The sequence below is a fragment of the Malus domestica genome, chromosome 13 (genome assembly GCF_042453785.1).
Source record: "Malus domestica chromosome 13, GDT2T_hap1".
NCBI lineage: Eukaryota > Viridiplantae > Streptophyta > Magnoliopsida > Rosales > Rosaceae > Malus > Malus domestica.
Window position 1 is genome coordinate 1,833,650 of NC_091673.1, and position 20,121 is coordinate 1,853,770.

At 37.2% G+C, this 20,121-nt stretch overlaps 3 protein-coding genes across 3 annotated transcripts; all 3 read right to left on the bottom strand.

Annotated features, from left to right (window-relative positions):
- Window positions 1–749: 749 nt before the first annotated feature.
- On the bottom strand, window positions 750–5,124 carry LOC103452254 (multicopper oxidase LPR2-like). The gene is made up of 3 exons (XM_017337086.3): window positions 4,466–5,124; window positions 1,712–3,166; window positions 750–1,088 (listed from the first exon to the last, which is right to left on the bottom strand). Exons 1-3 carry the CDS (start codon window positions 4,676–4,678, stop codon window positions 1,035–1,037), a joined length of 1,722 nt encoding a protein of 573 aa, XP_017192575.2. The 5' UTR covers window positions 4,679–5,124; the 3' UTR covers window positions 750–1,034.
- Window positions 5,125–8,179: 3,055 nt separating this feature from the next.
- On the bottom strand, window positions 8,180–11,993 carry LOC103414225 (multicopper oxidase LPR1-like). Its single transcript, XM_008352623.4, has 3 exons — window positions 11,644–11,993; window positions 8,563–10,017; window positions 8,180–8,481 (listed from the first exon to the last, which is right to left on the bottom strand). The coding sequence occupies exons 1-3, from the start codon at window positions 11,854–11,856 to the stop codon at window positions 8,428–8,430; spliced, it is 1,722 nt and encodes a 573-aa protein (XP_008350845.3). The 5' UTR covers window positions 11,857–11,993; the 3' UTR covers window positions 8,180–8,427.
- Window positions 11,994–17,261: 5,268 nt separating this feature from the next.
- On the bottom strand, window positions 17,262–19,458 carry LOC103451590 (heavy metal-associated isoprenylated plant protein 37-like). Its single transcript, XM_017336686.3, has 3 exons — window positions 19,168–19,458; window positions 18,934–19,009; window positions 17,262–18,547 (listed from the first exon to the last, which is right to left on the bottom strand). Exons 1-3 carry the CDS (start codon window positions 19,204–19,206, stop codon window positions 17,499–17,501), a joined length of 1,164 nt encoding a protein of 387 aa, XP_017192175.2. The 5' UTR covers window positions 19,207–19,458; the 3' UTR covers window positions 17,262–17,498.
- Window positions 19,459–20,121: the final 663 nt, after the last annotated feature.

Consider the following 20,121-nt stretch of genomic DNA (forward strand, 5'->3'; position numbering starts at 1 on the left):
TAAAAGAAAAATTAACAAAAAAATAAACTGAAAAAATTTAAAAATTGAAGGGGGGATCGGTACAAAAGATAGCGACTTTTAATGCTTATAGTCGCTATGTTTTTATGGACTACTATCAATAAGGATCGGTATAACAGTACCGATCGTATCATTTTCTGTTTTTTTTCCCTCCTTTTTTCTTTTTCCATTGATTTTTTTTTCTTACTATGTTACTTTATTTAGATTCAAATACCTTTAGATTTGGATTTAGATTTATATTCTTGTTTTTGAATTTTTTGACATTGATGATAAGAAATTTTTTGACATAGAGAGAGAGAACAATAAAAACCCCTTCCAATAAAAGAGCACTGATATCATATTCTATCATTTCTACCTTTTTTTCCAATGTTCCATACGAATATTGTCTCCTAACGCTCATAGCCTCGGCCATAAGTTCCGGGACTCTTGAGTTATGCAAAAATTTACCAACCTCCTCAGCAGCTAACTTTGGGCATAGAGTGGGGTCATGGGGAGGGTGATAAAGCAGGAGCATGCATGTGCACCTGGAATCTGGAACCCCCTCACCACTAGATGAATCTGATTCAGGTTAACTAGTTGGAAACATACATGAATTTGAAGGAGGAAGAGAAGCAAACAATTATCTAACTCGGAAGGAAAAAAACGATCAAATTAGACCCCGGGAAACGGGAAACGGGAAGCATACACAATCCTTAAACACTGAGTTGATTGCAGGGCAAGCAAGCATCAAATTAGTATCACAACATAATTTCCTTCATTGAACAGGCATGCACCCAATTTGAAATGAAATCATTTCTCTAACAATATTCGATGCACAAACTCTGATTACATCTTTGATCACCAGACTTGCTGCGGGAGTTCCTTATTATTCAAAGTTGTCTATGAATACGTCATATGCTTCATGAAAGCATCGGTGCTACTTTTAACTACTGGTGGATCTTGATGGAGAGGTTCTACTGTGTAATCGACTCTATATCACTTTGTATCCAGAAATCTCTCGTATCCAGTAGACCTTCTCAATGGACAAGTTTTAAGGGTCTCATCATCACATTGTCCTCATGATCCAAGATCTGCACAAAATGGAACAACAAATCAAAATTACATGTCAAACCCAATGAATATTAACAACTTCACCATATTACTAAGGCTAAATAAAAACCTTTCTGGAATAATTAAACAGACGCGAAGACTTGTGAGTTTGGAATCCAAATTGGACTGTTATGGTCAGACACAGTAGGGAGGCAGGCTACCCAACAACATACGACATCCTTTTCTACTGCTCCTTTTCACACAACCATTGGCATATCTACTCAACCATTCTATTATTTGGTACCCCCGTGAACCTCCAATCCCAAGGACTTATCGGGTGGCTGTCGTCTCCAACTGGAGCCTAGCAGCTCCAGTATCTATCTATGACGACCTGCTCGAATCGGGCATTTCCGAGCGCCCATGCGTCAAAATTCTAAATTGTCATCTAACTAGAACACTCATTTTCAAATAAGATATCATATCAAAATTGACGCATATGTGAATTACATCAGTTGACCAAAGTAATATGTTTGTCTCTCGTAGTTGAAATTCTTTGTATTAGATGAATTTAGAATACGTTGTTTGTACGAAAAATCAAATGAAAACACACACTGCTTAAGTGAAACAAATTTATGCGGGTAAAGTTTTTGAGTGATATACTTACGTGGCAATGGTACACGTAGCCAGGCTCCCCAGTAGGATCGAACTCATACGATGCATTCGAGTGTATGTAAGCAAACCTCAAAAATATCTTTGTCACAGTCCCGTTTCTCATCTTGAAAACGTTCTTCCACCCTTTCTCGTGAGCTGGCACCTCTACAGTTTTGCCGCGTGCATACTTGCTTATTTGGCACTTTGCGGCGTCGTTTAGCTTATTCATGCAATCTGTAAACTCCTCCACATTCACCATCTCCTTCTGTTCCAATACTACGAACAGTCCCAAGTGAATGTGTAAGGGATGGTTGTCCTCCGTCAGATTGATCACGTTCCACACCTCGCTGGTCCCTGCTTTCGCAATCTCCGTCGCCGGTTCCTCGTACGATTTCCCGTTCAAGTAAAGATGTGTCGGCTCATCAATGTCGCTCGTGTACTCGTACATTGCGATGTATCGTGTGCGCGATGAACTCGATATATCAGGGACGGGGTACTGAATTAACCTTGACGGAACGCGCGACGAGTCTACCTCTGAATGGTCAGCAATCAAAAACTGCATGACCTTACTGTTCTCATTGTTAACGGGATCACCCGATGGGTAAGGATACGGTGCACCATTGGCCAGGATTGCATTGGCATTCTTAGACTTCGAAAAGTCGACCACCACGTCTGTGATCTCAGATGGCCCCATCAAAAAGTCCTTGGTCTCCACCGGTTTCCCAAGGTAAGCCGAATCAGACCCCACGTGGATAAATCTCAGACCGTTGGTGAAGAAGAATTTGAAGAATCTCGCATTGCTGGCGTTGATAATTCGGAACCTGTATTTACGACGTCGTACCTTCAATTGCGGCCATGCCTTCCCGTTCACAATAATCGCGTCACCAAAATATTCCGGCTGCCATTGCGGGTGTATGGAGGGATTGTTTCCAGTAGGGTTCATGTATATCGAACCGTCAGTGCGAAAGCTCCGATCGAACACGACCAGCGTTCGATCAAATTCGCCACTCGGGAGTCGAAGTGGGCCCTCGACTTCTGGATGACGGACAATGTAGGCACCAATCAAGCCAGCGAGGAGGTTGACTCTGGTCAACCCCATGGCGTGATCATGGTACCACAGGTTCCCTGGATGTTGCTGATTACGGTAGCGATATGTTCGGTTGGGCCAAGCGGGCCCGCGGTCTTTGAAGTCGGCAGTGAACCATGCATTTGCGCTTCCATCGCTTTCGGGTTCATGGATGCCGCCGTGGAGGTGCACCACAGTAGGAACGCCCTTGTTAGTAACGGCTAGGGCCGTTGGAATGGTTGGGTCCCAAGGCAGAATGTGTTTTGAAGGGAGATAATTACTCCACGTTACGAAGGTATCGATTCCCTGGAGGGCTTCGATTGTTGGACCAGGGACTGTCGCTGTGCGCTTGCGTGTACCGTAGGCGAACACTGGCGTCGGCGGAAGGTCTCTGTGGAATCTCTGCACAGAAAATAAAGAAAAATATATATTTTTTAAAATACTTGGGCAAACGAAGGGGTTAAAAATGGATAGAATAAATAATCATTAAATAATACGAATAATACGTTGGATTATAATTTTTTTTTAAATAATTTCAAAGAATAATTGTTGTTAAAATGTTAAAAAAAATAGTAAATAAATAAATAAAACATCATTACACAGACAAAATTTAAAAAATAAAAATTAATGAGGAAGGAAAAAAAACCCAGGTCTCTACCCAGTCTTCACCGTCTTCCCCCACTCATCAAATCCCACCCTCCATACGAACCCACTCATCGATTCACCAACCAAAATAAAAATCCCAGATTGAATATTTTCAATGGTAATAAACCAACAGGCTCCTCGTCGGAGCCCAGATCCAAATTGCTATCCCCGTCCTCGTCGGAGCTCGGCTCCCTTCCTCGTCAGAGCCCAGATCGGAAGAATTCGAATCATCGTCTTCCTCGTTCAACCCATGGAAGGTTTTGTTGTCACTTGTCAAAGATCGAAGGCGAACGGAGGAGGTGGGAGGTGTGTGTGCGTGTGTAAGGAGAAGGGAGGAACAGAGAGAGAAAAGAAGAAGAAGGCGAAGATGAACATGGGATCCAGACAAGAGAGAGCAGGCGATGTGAGAGAGTGGAAGGAGAGTGCTGCGAAAGAAGGAGAGGGACGAAGTGAGCGAGAGAGAGGGACGGAGTAAGCGAGAGACATTCTCCCGACTATTTATCCAAAGGTTTTGGTTGGGTTAAATAAACGGGTGGGAGGTGTATAAAATAAAAGAAACTAATGAAAATGTTAAAAACTTACAAAATAAAAGATAAAATAAATAATATTAGAATTAATATTTTAATGTAAAATATGATTTTTCGTTAAAGTGAACAGTATCAGAATTTTTGTTGTTAAAGTTCTCTAAAATAAATGGATCTGGATTTAATACAGTATGCCAAATGATCTTATACAGTATGCCAACAATGTCTTAAATTATTACTTTGTCCGATCCTACAAGTAATAAAAATAAAGTCTTATCTACTAAGTATAATTGATTGTATAAACTTTAAAACGCTACTGTACTCAATTTTATGTCTAAATCTTTTAACTACTAGTCATGAAATAGAACAAAAGAAGCAGAGATATGTGGGTACAGAATAAGAAGGATGAGTAAATTATTCCACGCAAACTCAGTCTAGCCTAATTGTTGTCCTAGAAATAATCAAAACCAAAGGCAGAACAAAAGAATTTTGATATAAAATATTGAGCGAATATATGCGAATTGTTGCTTACCCATTTTTTCATGTACATGCCAATCTTCAATGACTTGGGTTTGGGAACACTATTGACAACATCAAAGCCTTTGAGCAGGGGCATATTGGGAAGTTCATCCACAAACATCTGCAGCCTGGTCAGATTTACAAGCTGCTCTTCCGCCGATGAAGTCTTCAAAAGCAACCCCAGAAAAGCTATTAAAAACACCAAAACTCTCTGCGCCCTAATCATCTCTCTCTCTGTGGTTGCATGCGAGAGAGAGAGAGAGAGAGAGGTGCTTATTGGAAAAGTAATTTTCTGAGTTGGTGTTTTGCGGAAAGGAAGAGGTTGAGAGTTGAGAGACTCTGGTGTTTTAGAGGCTTAAAAGTAAAGAAAATTGAGTTTGTGTGGCAATAAGAAGAGTATATAAGTCTTTGCAAGGTTTATCTGAAAGGTTTCTCTTTTCACATGTAAAACTCTTACTCTGATTCGTACACTTTTCAAACGAAATACATAAACAACACAAAATTAATGACGTGAAACACATGTGACCGTTGAGTTTCACACGCGACTAACTTGTTTGAACAACGTTTTCTTGTTTGAAAGTGTGCAATTCGTCGGACTCATAATATATTGGAAAAAGAGAAGAAAAGAAGAGACCATTTCGCCAATTTGGTTCGTTTGGATATGCTTTTAAAGAGAGAAACTACAAAATTGGTTAAAAGGTTAAAGAAAACACTGCATTTCCTTGTAGGTCCCTGCCTCCCCTTTGGATTCTCCCTTCTCCATTCATTTTTGTCCATGTATGACCTAAAAAATATCTTCACTGTCCACCCTTAATTTCTTATAATATTTCCCTTTTTTTTTGTGGACTTTTTATTTGTTAATAATTAAATTTGGGAATTGTTATTATCACTCAAAAAATTTCATTCTACACTTCTCACAATTGTATTTTTCTTTCTAATTATAGAAAGTTTGGAGTGTCAAATGAAAATTTTGAAGCGCTAATAACAATTTCCCAACTTTATTCACTAAAAATGTGTCAACACCTTGCGTAATAGTAATAAATAGAATAGCCACTTATTATTTACAATCCAGTGATATTCATCTTCACTTGTAAGTGAGAGGTCTTAAGTTCGAATCTCGCTAAAGGAGAATTTAAACCACATTACTGTTTGCTTGAATCACATTATTGTTTGCCCATTTTGAGACTTAGTCTACTCTCCCACCCTATAGTGTGATGAATTTGAACCACATTACTGCTTGCTCGAACCACATTATTACTTGCTCATTGTGAGACTTAGCCTACTCTCCTATCTTATAGTATAAATAATATCATTTGTTGAAAAAGAAGTAATAAATAGAATATAAAGTAAAACTTGAATTTGAATCAATCAAATATTGTCATGTAATTAAGTGGTTCAGTCTGATACTTCTATAAAAAGCTAAAAAAATTCCTTTCGGGTTCATTTCTTTACATCACAAATGCAATGCATGGTGTTCTATATAAAATAAAAATTAATACTTCAGTACTTTTTTATTTTGTCCGATGATATTCTAACACATGATGGACCGTAAGCATTGGAGCCTATGTTAATTACTGACCTTTTCAGTTGTATTACGTTTTTTTTTTTCAATCAAATCAATGATGTTATTTTTGCATGAAGATGATGACGACCAAGGCAAAGAGCCCCTAAAGAATACATGTTGATAATCTTGTTTAGGATGTTCGGGTTAGTTCCTTTACTATATAAAGATGATTTTTTTGTCTAATATACTCGTTGCTAGGATGGTGGATCTCCACACATGTGTTCCGAGTTTGAAAATCTTCTTCTAAATTATTGAAATAATCTTGAACTCTATCCCTCTTTTTAATAATAACATTTTTTTTAAAATAAATAAATAAAAGAAAATAATCAGAGTGCAATGCACTGCCCCTTGGAAGTAAAAGAGGAAAAATGAAAAAAATTATGCTATTTGTTTGAGGCAATTAAATAAAAATAACGACAATGTTGATAGTCTAATATTCTAGTTGCTAGGATGGTGGATCTCCACACATGCGTTCCGAGTTTGAAAATCTTTTTTTAAATTATTGAAATAATCTTGAACTCTATCCCTCTTTTTAATAATAACATTTTTTTAAAATAAATAAATAAAAGAAAATAATCAGAGTGCAATGCACTGCCCCTTGGAAGTAAAAGAGGAAAAATGAAAAAAATTATGCTATTTGTTTGAGGCCATTAAATAAAAATAACGACAATGTTGATAGTCTAATATTCTAGTTGCTAGGATGGTGGATCTCCACACATGCGTTCCAAGTTTGAAAATCATCTTTTAAATTATTGAAATAATCTTGAACTCTATCCCTCTTTTTAATAATAACATTTTTTTTAAATAAATAAATAAAAGAAAATAATCAGAGTGCAATGCACTGCCCCTTGGAAGTAAAAGAGGAAAAATGAAAAAAATTATGCTATTTGTTTGAGGCAATTAAATAAAAATAACGACAATGTTGATATGAAATTTGAATAAGTAACCAAAAGAGATTCCGTAAAATAATGAATTATAGATATAAAAGGATTTGCATTGCATACGATTTTATGAATAATTTTAGTAAGTAATTTTACACACTTGTTCGAAAACAGTCGAGACTTTTCAAGGTTCTAGTAGTGTCTGATATTTCTAGGATGATCAGGCATTGACTACCATGGGAGAGATGAAACCACATATTGCACAACAAGGGACCAATAATTTGGCCCAAGTCAAGTGAGTACTTGTTTGTTTTCACTTGTTTCAATTTCGAATCATCCATCCTCCCCCCACGTACAAAGTAGAAAACCATCACATCACCCCCAAAAGTCTTCCCACTTCTCCCTTTGGAACAAATCTAAATAGGCCGCTCTCACAGTTGATGCATTACTTTCTATGTATCACTTTGTATTCAGAAATTTCTCGTGCCCAGTAGACCTTCTCAAAGGACAATTTTTAAGGTATGTGCACAAAATAGACAACAAATTAAAATTACACGTCAAACCGTATTAGTATTAACAATTTCACCGTATTATTAAGACTAATTGAACAACATTTTTGAAATAATTAAACAGGCACAAACATTTGTGAATTTGAACTTTTTCATATTGTTGATCTTTTTCTTCAAGGTTATAGAGCTCGTCTTCATTTATGTTCTCCGTGCTCTCTATGTTTAGATTTTTGTCGGTGAGAATGTAGGCAACTGTGAGAAGATTGAGATAGAAAAGGATTTTTTTCCTTCCACCTCTTGAAATGAGCTCCCTTGAAACGGAATGGCATATTGAGAACTCCAATATTGTCGAACGGCTTCTTAGTTACAGACTCCATGAAGTTGAATCTCCTTAAAATTGTTGAGAAAACTACGAGGAAATTATGATAAAAATTACAATAAAGTAATATTTTTCTAAGAAGCACGTAGATAATTAGACTTAGGCGTGGGTATCTCCCTCTTTTTAAGGAGATTCAGGCCTATTGCGGTTTGACAAAGTCCACGAACAGGTTCAACAGTATATCATTTGCCTTGTCCCCACCAAAATTCAACAGCCCTACTGAATTGTTATGTGACTCAAATCTATTTGCAAAAAATGAATAGTCCAAAACTACACCACACGAACACCCTTCTTTAACTAATAAGTAAAAACGGAAAGATGGAGGAATGGTAGAATAATTGTTGAAAAAGAAAATTGGGTAGTGAAATAATGAATAAAATTATGTTGGAGAAAATGCTACTAATTATAGATTTATTATCACCCTTAGTGAATAGAGTAATAAACACAAATTAACAAGACAAAAGTTACAAGAGTTAGAGAAAATGACACCATTTTATTTTTTAATTAACAACACTTAATTACAATTATAATTTTTTTATTTTATTTTAAAAATGCACCAACACTTTTATCTACGGGTGGCTCTCGTTGGAGAGATTTTGTTGTGGAACCGACTGTATATCACTTGGTATCCGGTAAACCTTTTCAATGGACAAGTTTCAAGGGTCTCATCATCACATTATCCTCGTGATCCAAGATCTGCACAAATTAAAATTACACGTCAAACCCTATGCATATTAACAATTTCACCATATTATGAAGGCTAATTAATATACTTACATGGCAATGGTACACGTAGCCAGGCTCCCCCGTAGGATCGAACTCATACGATGCATTCGAGTGTATGTAAGCCAACCTCAACAGTATCCTTGTCACAGTCCCGGGTCTCATCTTGAAAACGTTCTTCCACCCTTTCTCGTGAGCTGGCACCTCTACAGTTTTGCCACGTGCATACTTGCTTATTTGGCACTTGACGGCATCATTCAGCTTATTCATGCAATCTTTAAACTCCTCCTCATTCACCAACTCCCGCTGTTCGAATACAACGAACAGTCCCAAGTGAATGTGTAACGGATGATTGTCCTGCGTCAGATTGATCACGTTCCACACCTCGCTGGTCCCTGCTTTCACAATCTCCGTCGCCGGTGCGTCGAAAGGTTTCGCGTTCAAATAAAGATGTGTCGGGTCACCAGTGTTGCTCTCGTACTCGTACATTGTGATGTATCGTGTGCGCGATGCACTTGATAGATCAGGGACGGGGTACTGAATTAACGTTGACGGAACGCGCGATGGGTCTAGCTCTGAACGGTCAGCAATCAAAAACTGCATGACCTTACCGTTGGCATCGTTAACGGGATCACCCGATGGGTAAGGATACGGAGCATCATTGGCTAGGGTAACATTGGCATTCTCAGACTTGGAAAAGTCAACCACCACGTCTGTGATCTCAGATGGCCCCAGCAAAAAGTCCTTGGTCTCCACCGGTTTCCCAAGGTAAACTGAATCAGACCCCACGTGGATAAATCCCAGACCGTTGGTGAAGAAGAATTTGAAGAATCTCGCATTGCTGGCGTTGATAATTCGGAACCTGTATTTACGACGTCGTACCTTCAATTGCGGCCACGCCTTCCCATTCACTATAATTGCGTCACCAAAATATTCCGGCTGCCATTGCGGGTGTATGGAGGGATTGTTTCCAGTAGAATTCATGTATATCGAACCGTTGGTGCGAAAGCTCCGATCAAACACGACCAGCGTTCGATCAAATTCGCCACTCGGAAGTCGAAGCGGGCCCTCGACTTCCGGTTGACAGACAATGTAGGCCCCGATCAAGCCAGCGAGGAGGTTGACTCTGGTCAACCCCATGGTGTGATCATGGTACCACAGGTTCCCGGGTTGTTGCTGATTGCGGTATCGATATGTTTGCTGGGTCCAAGCAGGCCCACGGTCTTTGAACTCGGCGGTGAACCATGCCTTTGCACTTCCATCGCTTGCTGGTTCATGGATGCCGCCGTGGAGGTGCACCACAGTAGGGACGCCCTTCTTACTAGCGGGTATGGCCGTGGGAATGGTCGGGTCCCAAGGCAGAATGTGTTCTGAAGGGAGGTAATTACTCCACGTCACGAAGGTTTCGATTCCCTGGAGGGCTTCGATTGTTGGACCAGGGACTGTTGCTGTGCGCTCACTTGTACCGTAGGCGAACACTGGCGTCGCCGGAAGGTCTCTGTGGAATCTCTGAATGAAAATAAAATATAAAAAAAAATTGCTTGGGCAAACAAAGGGGTCAAAAATTGATAAAATAAGAGGGGAAAATGACCAGAAAAGCGACATCGGAATATATGTTGCTGTCCAGCTTTTCAAGTGTGCATATGGAATGGGGTTGGTGAACTTTTGTGCATATTAAATTATTACTTGGTCCAAACATAATTAAAATGGTAATGCAAGCGAGTTTAAAATTTTAAATTAAATTTTGTAAATGAAGTAACGTGAAAATTGATTGATAAATTATTTATTTATTAATGTGCTTTTTTTTTATTGGTGAGTTGGTGACGTATCGTTTGATTTGTAAATTTAATTTTCTTAATTTTTTTTAATTAACAGTTTATAAACGGTTAACCATACCCATTACTGCATACCCATTTAACCGTAACCATTTAATACCCGTTTATCCATTTATCTTTTTTAACATATGTATCTTTCTTTTTTTTACCATTACCCATTTTTCACTCGTCTACATGTTTTTTAACAACTTGAAAATTAAAAAAAAAATTGTCATAATTTTCTCTTTTTTTTGACAATTAAACAACGTTATAGTTACATTCATCATATATTTCCATATTTTAATTTTTTAAGTCCTTATACCATTCCAATAATTGAAATAATAGTTTACAGACGATATTTTTAACTGTTACCAATGAAGGTAAATATAATATTTGCTAAGTATTATTGGGTTACAAAAATTGTTTAGAAGACATTTTTGTCAAAGCATTTTTGTCAATTTCATGGTTACCTGCAAGGAATTTAAATTAATTTGGCCAATTCCTTGATGATGAGAATCATCATTCCTGTAACAGTGTTATTGAGAGAATGACCGATGAATTCTTTGCTAATTTATTGGGTGCTAAGTATTATTGGATTGAGAACATGGTTTGTGTTAGTTTTACATATATAAAATAAATGGGTAAACAGTTACCCGTTTATAACCGCGGTTAATACCCATAACCGCCTATTTAAATTTCGCAGGTAAACGGTTATACCCATAACCGTTTATTTATCTAAACGGTTACCCATAACTGTAACCGTTTAATTTAAAGGAGCAGTAACCACATAACCAATGGGTATTTGCCCATCCCTAGTTGAGATCCCTCTCCAAATCTCACAGTTTGAAGGCAAATTATTAAAAAAAATCCGGACCACATTGAATCATGCGGTCCCCATTTACCAATTTCACTTGCCCGCTCACGCAAAATAGTAGCTTGGATTTTTTAGTCTTTGAGCCTTGGAAAGTAAGATCTGGAGAAGATCTCAACATGTAACAAGCAACACATAAAGGACTTTAAAATGTATCGTGCATACCCACTAAAATTATCTATTAGTTTCATGTCCATTTGTTATTTGTGCTTTTTTATCGTGTCAATCATCTCTTTCGTCACATTACTAGTCATGAAACACAGCAAAAGAAACAGAGATATGTGGATATACAACAAGGATGGGTAAGTTACTCCCCACAAACTCAGTCTAGCCTATTTGTATGCTAGAAATTATCTAAACCCTTTTAAACAGTAGGAAAGAGGCAAAACAATAGAATTTTGAAATATAATAAAATATATATTTATCAAATAAATGCGAATTGTTGCTCACCCATGTTTTCATGTACATGCCAATCTTCAATGACTTGGGTTTGGGAACACCATTGACAACATCAAAGCCTTTCAGTAGAGGCATATCGGGAAGTTTATCCACAAACATCTGCAACGTGCTCACATTTACAAGCTGATCTTCCGCCCATGAAGTCTCCAAAAGCACCCCCATAAAAGCTATTAGCAACACCAAAACTCCCTGCACAGTAACCATCTCTCTCTAGTTTAGCTATGGTTGCATGCAAGAGAGAGAAAGAGAGAGAAGTGCTTATTGGAAAAGTGATTTTGCTGAGTCGGTGTTTTGCGGAAAGGAAGAGGGTGAAAGAGAGACTTTGGTGTTTTACAGGCTAAAAGACTGGACGGTGTTTTATAGGCTAAAAGACTGGACAGTGTTTTCTTGGTTGAAAGTGTTGGATTCATCGGACTCGGATATATATATATATATAATGGAAAAAGGGCAGAAAGAGGGAAAGTAATATCATCTCCAACCGAATGAGGGACAGAGAGCTCGTTTTAGACATCTGGCATTCCAAGAAATTAATATTTTAATTAACAGTGCATGATCATATTTCTTATCATCTCCAACCGAGGGGTCAAAGAGTCATAAGCCAAACATAGCCCTGTGACAAAAAATCATGTCCAACCAAGGGCCAAGAGGCTATAGTATGGAATGTGAAAAATTAAAATAAAATGAGCTAAGATAGTATTGAATGATGAAAAATATGTGAGAAATGGTGTAGGAACAAATTAGAAATAAATAAAAAAATCAAGTGGGTTGGGCATAAAAAAAAAAGTGGGCTGGGACAAAAAAAAAATCCTAAACCCTAAAGTGAGCTGGCCAAATGGAAAAGAACAAAAAATAAATAAAACAATAAAAATAAAAAATAAAAAAGTGGGCTAGCTAGTTGGCTGAAGATCGCCAATCGGTTGGTCCTTTGGCCCTTTTTTGCCATGTGGGATCCACGAGTCATTTGACCTAGCCCTCGATTTGGGACGATTTTAAGATTATTTTCAGCATTCTGAGCCCTTTGATTGGTAATTGGTTATTCGGTTTGTTTAGAAACGATTTTAAAGAGAGAAATGAAAAAATTGGTTAAAAGGCTAAAGAATACACAGCAATTCCTTGTAGGTCCCTTCTTCCCCTGGATCCTGCATTCCGCCATATGGATGAAATGGAAGTAGAACCCCTGTATTTTTCATTGACCTAAAAAAAATATAGTTATGTTGTTACCGCTTCATTGTCTTTCTCTTTGCCCACTCTTTGATTTTTTTTTTTTAACAAACGATATTATCTTCACTAAAGGAATACCACTAGACCAAAGCAATAAGTGGCTTAAAAGATATATAATAATAATATGTTAGGCGCGAAAAGACAACAGGAGCTTTAGACTTTGGGTTGTGAAATGAGGACAATATGTAAGCCAAATTTGAAAGAAAAAAACACACACACATAAAGGGCGAGGAAAGAAAGAAGAAAATGTGTGGATACCCTTTCCAATTTAAAGGTAAGAAGTTAGCTACTGATGATGATTAAATATCGATCGTTGTTATTGGAGTACATAATCTCACATTAGTAGAGCAATTAAAAGGTTATTCATTTGCTGGTAAATATCGGATGAGACTTTGCTGTTAGAAAAATAGCATTTCAATTTTTCAGAAATAATAGTGAGCGGAAAAATAGCATATTTTAGGAATAATGTGTGAGAAAATAATACCTTTTTTTAAAAAAAACTTTTATGATAGGTAAGATTATAATATAAGTGAAAAAAATAGTACATTACGGTGGATCCAGTAGTCCTAAAAATATATTCTTAATCTCCTCAATGTCCATGCTTAATTTCTTAGAAGTAGAAAATAATCTCTCTCTCTTTTTCATAGGATGGTCAGGTCATCAGACATTGACTATTGGGGCAGAGAAGAAGCCACATTTTTCACAAGAAGGGAACCCTACTTTCAAAACAATTAAAATGACCATTAATTTGGCTCAAAAGCCACATACTTGTTTTCGCTGTTTTATTTTCAAATCATTCCATCCTCCCCCAGAAAAACCATGGCACGACCCACAAAAGCCTTCCCACTTCTAAATGGAAGAATATCGATTATTATATTTGATTTTTCTTGATTGTAAGATCGGATTAGTGTAAATTAAGTATTCATATCTCATAGAGTTAACTTCCTAGAAAAGCTTGCTTATATCGTACAAATCTTTTATTACATTATAAAAATTAAATAAATCAATATTGAGAATTCTCTCCACATACTCTTGGAATTATATCGTTCATAAAAAATTCTAACAATATCATTCTTCAACATGATATCATAGCATCGTTTCTGGTGACTTTGAATATTCAAATCACTTACGTAAAATAAACACCACATCGCCATATAGCAAAACGACATGGTCCTTGCGTGGATTTTGAATTCAATACATGATGACATTGCAAGCATTTCTTATTACCCATTGGCGGAAAATGTCTGGGCAGACATGCAAGATCGTTTCTCACAAAGAAACGATTCGCACATCTACAGATCAAAAAAGAAATCGTCAAACATAGATAAGAGGAGCAATCAATCTCAATTTAGTACACAAAATTGAATGCACTATGGGATGAATTAGCATCTTACAATGTGTACGACTCAAAATTACGATGATGCAATCAATTTCAGTTCATATTCTCAGTCAATTTATGCAACAACCGAGAATGCCCCATCTCGACATGGTTCATCTTTTGCACTTCTTTAAAGGGTGTAAAGAGACTTAAAGAACAGAGAGATGATTTCTATCTTAATATTCCTCTTCTCATTTACTTTTCACAACTCGTCTTTACACTTACATTTCGATATCTATATATAGTTAAGGCTATGTACCAAAATATCTATGACAGCCTGTAAACATAACCACCTAACTAAACTATACAGATGTAATAATACAGTTATAACAAGAATGATTTTCTAACTAAAATTATATGAACTATTATGACTTGGCATCTTTATCTTTACACCCCCTCAAGCTGAGCTTGGAAAGACTAGGAGTTCCAAGAGAGAGCTTGGATTGAAGGAAGAGAAACCAATGTTTAGACAGAGATTTGGTGTGAATATATGCAATCTGATCCTGACTACAGACATACTGAATTTTAACCAGATTGGCAAGGACGAGCTCCCTGATATAGTGGTAATCGATTTCCACGTGTTTAGTTCGGGCATGAAAAACAGGGTTGGATGCAAGTGAAATGGCAGAGATGTTGTCGCACCAGATGGTAGGTTGGAGCGTGAAGGGGAAACCAAAATCTCTGAAAACCTTGCAGATCCAGGTAATTTCAGCGGCAGTGTGAGCAAAAGACCGATATTCAGCCTCAGTAGAAGAACGGGTTGGGTTTCTTAATCCACATATTTTGGAATCCATATCCCAAACGACAGACATGATTAATGTCCAATTTAATTTGACATATCCTGTCCAATATAAATGTGTTCAAACTTTGAATGTTGCTCATCTTTACAGTCTATTATTTTCTTGGGGTCTTTTGATATGGGTCCAATTAGACTAAGACCTAGTTTGGGAGTGAGGTGCTTAAAAAAAAAGCACCCATGAAAAAAAGCTGTGAGGGTTTTAGGTGTTTGGTAAACTGAAAAAAAAGGGCTTATTTTGGAAGCTGCTGTGAGAATAAGCTGAAATCGAAGGAAAAAGCTGAAGCTGCTATTTGCAGCTTTGGAAAACTGGGTTTTTTTCAAAGCACACGGAGCTACAGTGCTTCTTTAATAAAAAGACCCACTATTAGACTGTTTTTTTTTCCAAAATCACTTTTACAAAAAAGTTTACCAAACACTCTGCTGATTTATTTCACAACCGCTTATTCTCACAGCATAGCCGCTTATTCTTACAGCAGTTTTTTTTCAAAGCACAGCAATACCAAATCAGCCCTAAAAATTTGACCTATTTCAAAAATCAAAAATCACTAAAAATTGGACATATTTCAAAATATAGACTATAAAATTGGATCTCTTTCAAATTTTCCCTATTTTCTTTGGTGCTCAATGATTTGACAAGTTTACATCTGTTTAGTGGGGGTAAGTCCGAGTTGAGTGCTTGAATGGAAGAATTAACAAGCCTTGTGGACCTCCACAGTGTAAAAGTACTTATGCCAATGTATATATGATGGTGAAAACTTGATATCGGTAGTTTTCGATGGAAATTATGATAATTTAAAATGAAATTTTAGAGAATGTCAAATACTGATTTGGATGAAATAAAAGTATTTCTCTAATATTTAAACGATATCTTAGAAATATCAACGAAATCTATGAGGTGAAGTTTAGACTTCACTCTCGTCCATATCATTCTTTGATTTTTCCAATACTTTTAGACAAATACTGACCGTGCCGAAGAAATTTCAAACACTGTATCTGATGGTGGAAACCTTACCAATCTGTAACCTAAAATAATGTGTTTCAACTTAGTTTATTTGCTTCCATATGCGAAGTTTTATTTCAAAAACTTTGGTACTAGTAACTAACTGGACTGGGTCATGATCATGTGCCTCGGGTCGGGTTTTAGATAGAAAACCAACCCAATATTCTAACTGGCCTTTTGGGCGAAGTTCAACAAAGGCCGTTTAACAATACAAACCCCACCCCCGTATTCTAATTGAAATTGGCCTGTATGTAGAATTATTTTTTGTCCGTTTGAAAGTGCTTTAATAAAAAGCAGTTATGTTCATAAGTGTTTTTATTACAAGAATTTTTGTTTACAAAAATTCAAGCTGGAAGTTCTCTCCAAACTTCTGTAAAAAGCACCCGAACGTGTTTTGGATGTGATGAAATCTGTATACCAGTCATCGGCACCACCTACAAAGCTACAAGTGAGAATTGTAAATACCCTGTGGTCCTGTCGGTCGACAACTTTATAACACATAAAAATAAAGACGCACGTGACATAGGCATGCAAATCTGGTACATTTGGCGTATACTATATATTTACACCACTAGACATTGTCAACCCATCTGTTCCCAACTCTGCACAAATATCATCACACCCCTCAGTCCTCCCTGACCACAAATGCATCATCCAATGCCACATTTGTCCCCCGTTGGCATAAAAAACAACTTCATCCAATTTCCCAACTGACCCTAAACCTCAAAACCCAAACCCCCATGATTTAGAAATAACGATTTCTGAACAATCTTGTTTAGTTTTGTCTCGTTACTCTTTTGATTATTCGACCTAGAGGTAACCAAGAGTATACAAAATAAAGAATGTTTGGGAAATCACTTCCGTAGAAGAATGGATTATTTAGGTCAAAATGCAATGATGGTGTCAATCGTTTAATCGGTTTTTCACTTTCGTGTGCATAATCATTTATCTTTGAGCATCATCATTGGAGTTTCATCGCGTCCTTGCACTCGTCAACTCCGTCAATTAAGTTTAATCTTCAATATATTTTCATGTACATCTTGATAGAAAAACTACAACAAAGTCTTATTACTAAATGATAAAAGCAACATGAATCGTATAACGTCACTGAACTCGATCCTACGTTGTTCACGTTAACTTCATGTTCTCCACGTCTTTTCTTGTAGTTTCTCTGTTGAAAAACTAACAGAACGAAACTACAAATACGAAAATATAAGAACAAAGCAGATTCACTAGGATAGTTGGAATAAAGCCAGTCCTGCGACAAAGACACGAACTAAAACAAGAGGGAAACATTATCCCAAGAACTAGACAATACATTACACAGACAAGTGATAATCACTCCAACATCCTAACAACCCACTAATTAATACAGAGAACTTCATCTGAAACGACATTCTCTCTTTCCCCTACACCTCTACATATTTGGTTTTTCCTTGCTGATGAAGTTACATTATCGAACAGCTGCTAGTGTTCTCATCACTGAACATATGAGCAGCAGTGTTATTACTGCCGTAATTAGGCTCACCGCCGTAAGGGTACGCGGCGGCTGCAGGGTAAAAGCTAGGGCCAGGGCTAGGATTGTAATTGTAGTAGCCAGTACTAGGAGGAACCAAGGGGGACCTATGATACATCATCTGTGGCTGCTGCTGCATTGCTGCTTGCCTAGCTTGCATGTTCATCATCTGTGATGGGTGGGCGTACCCATTTGGATTCATCAGCATGGAAGATGGGAATTGACCAATTTGCCCTGTGGAGTATCCACCACTTGGGAACCCTGCTGCGTTAGGGTTTGCCTGAGCCTGAAACCCTCCAAGAACATTGGGATTTGCCCCCAAAGCAGCGGCATTTGCAGCAACATTTCCACCATTTCCATGAAAACCTGCTAAATTCATCATCGCACTCAGGTCATTCATGTTGCCCCTTTTCGCTTCGCCGGGATTGATGTTTCCGCCGCCCATTTGGGCTGCGTTCATCTTCAGGGCAGCCATTGTTTTTGGATCAATCCCGCCAGGATTCACCTTCATGTTCTCATTCGGATGCCCGCCTTTCTTCCCGGCATTCACAATTCCAACATTGTTCATCATCTTCACGTTGTTGGGAGCCGCAGCAGCTGCTGCATTGATCACTCCTGCACTTTTCTTTGCATCATTTGCTTGCTGCTGCTGCTGCTGCCTGAGCATCCCCCGGATAAACCGCAGCTCGTCCTCATCGTCTTCTTCCTCATCGTCGAGGGAGTCATCGTCTTCCTCGGAGCTGAAAGACGGAAACTTTTGCTGGTTTTTGAGGATGCCTTGTTTATGCCCTTTGTTGTTGTTGTTCTTGTCATCTTTGATGCAGTTGTTCTTTTCCTTCTGGCTTTGGTTATTGGATTTCTGGGACCAGAGCTCAGCATGTTTCCCAGCTCTGAGCAATTTCTTGATCAAAGTTGCAGAATCCACACATCCAGAAACTGTAACTTTCTGCTGATCAGAATCTACGTTCACTTGGTAAACACCTGTAGGTAAATTAGGTCAAGAAAAGGAAGAAGGTTGAATTAGAAATGCAGGACAGGGTAAAACTGTTAAGAGAAATAGGTGTGAAGTTCACATCTCGAAGAAAGAAGTGAGAAATCAATGCAAAAATTACTCCTACATTCATCAAAGTTAAGAGTATTTTTTGCATACTTTCACTTTTCAGTGACTAAAGTGAAAGTTGTGCTGGAATTACTCCTAAATTCATCAAAGGTCAAATCTTTTTACTTAAATTTTACTCCTTTTCCTGGCATACTTTCTGAGTAACCAAACAAATCTTTGAATAATATGCATTTGGAAAGAGAAAAGTGGTAGCAACCACTTAGTTGGTCACCAATTAAAATACAAGAACGCACAAAGAAGTGAGTACCTTCAATTCTCTGAAGGAGTTTCTTGACTTTCTGCTTACAGCCATCACAGTGAATGTTCACTTTGAGAACACAAGTCTGTAAAAATTCAAAAATAAAAAAGAAAGGGTAACAAAGCAGAACAACAAAAACAAGAACAAAAATTCTTGAGAAAAAGACCAACATCCAACTTTGTTGTCGGAATAAAAACAATAATATAAACGAATATACAAGAATGTGGGTTAATAGAGAAGGACCTGGATTTTAAGGAGCTTAAAGTCTTCTTCTTTGGTCATTCTTCAAAATTCTGTTTGGTTGGTAAGAAAGTTCACTTTCTCACTCTTAATTCTCACTCTTTAAGCAGAGAATTCTGTTTGGATGGTAAGAAAGTTCACTTTCTCACTCTTTCTTCTCACTCTTTAAGCTGTTGGGGGTTTGGTGGGAAGTGGCAGTGTATTTGACCAAAATAACAAATAAAAAGTGAGTGAATTTTATATTTTTGGTCTCCCACAACTTGGTACAGAGGAAGGCTGGAAGTAGAGGGAAACAGATGCTTCTTAATTTAATTTTGTTTAATTATTTTTTTATTGGGAATTTTTTAATTGTCCTCAAAAGCAAACAAAAGAAACGCACATGGGTCTTTTGCTACAATTTAGAAATGATGTGATGTGATTTAACGTTAAATATTACAAAGAAATGGAAACAGAAGAACAAAGACTCGACAGACTGACTTTCAACAGCTTCTTTCTCTCTCTGTCACATGCACCCCTCCTTTCTCCTCATTATTTTTAGAGATATGTTATCCACAAATTTCTTTTATTTTTAATACATCTTTTATTAACTTTTGTCAATTTATCTTTTTAAATCATCCGACTCGATAATTGAAAAAAAAAAAAAATATAAAAAAAAAATAAGGACGTATGAATATCACATTTCTATTTTTATTCAGATTCATAATCACCCTTGTCAAATAACATTACATTTTTATTTGTATTTCAATTATGGTATTAATAAATAATATTTCACAACCGGATTTTGTAAGTAAAAAAACATAGGTGTCGAAATGAGATCAAATTTTCTACATCCAAAATAAATATTTCTTTGTAGCCGCAATTATTAATTGTGTTTATAAACTTAATTATAATTTTATTGTCATAAATTTACACATCTATTTAAAATGCTGAAGATTTATATTATATCCAAACTTGGTT

Bases quoted from the DNA above. Each gene is read 5' to 3' on its own strand.
- LOC103452254 (XM_017337086.3), bottom strand. From the start codon at position 4,678: ATGATTAGGGCGCAGAGAGTTTTGGTGTTTTTAATAGCTTTTCTGGGG. The intron at 3,167-4,465 runs GTAAGCAACAAT...TTTTCTGTGCAG, and splicing joins GCATGTACATGAAAAAATGG to AGATTCCACAGAGACCTTCC. The intron at 1,089-1,711 runs GTAAGTATATCA...CATTTTGTGCAG, and splicing joins GCTACGTGTACCATTGCCAC to ATCTTGGATCATGAGGACAA.
- LOC103414225 (XM_008352623.4), bottom strand. From the start codon at position 11,856: ATGGTTACTGTGCAGGGAGTTTTGGTGTTGCTAATAGCTTTTATGGGG. The intron at 10,018-11,643 runs GTGAGCAACAAT...ATTTTCATTCAG, and splicing joins GCATGTACATGAAAACATGG to AGATTCCACAGAGACCTTCC. The intron at 8,482-8,562 runs GTAAGTATATTA...TAATTTGTGCAG, and splicing joins GCTACGTGTACCATTGCCAT to ATCTTGGATCACGAGGATAA.
- LOC103451590 (XM_017336686.3), bottom strand. From the start codon at position 19,206: ATGACCAAAGAAGAAGACTTTAAGCTCCTTAAAATCCAG. The intron at 19,010-19,167 runs GTCCTTCTCTAT...GAATTTTTACAG, and splicing joins TTAAGCTCCTTAAAATCCAG to ACTTGTGTTCTCAAAGTGAA. The intron at 18,548-18,933 runs GTACTCACTTCT...ATTTACCTACAG, and splicing joins ACTCCTTCAGAGAATTGAAG to GTGTTTACCAAGTGAACGTA.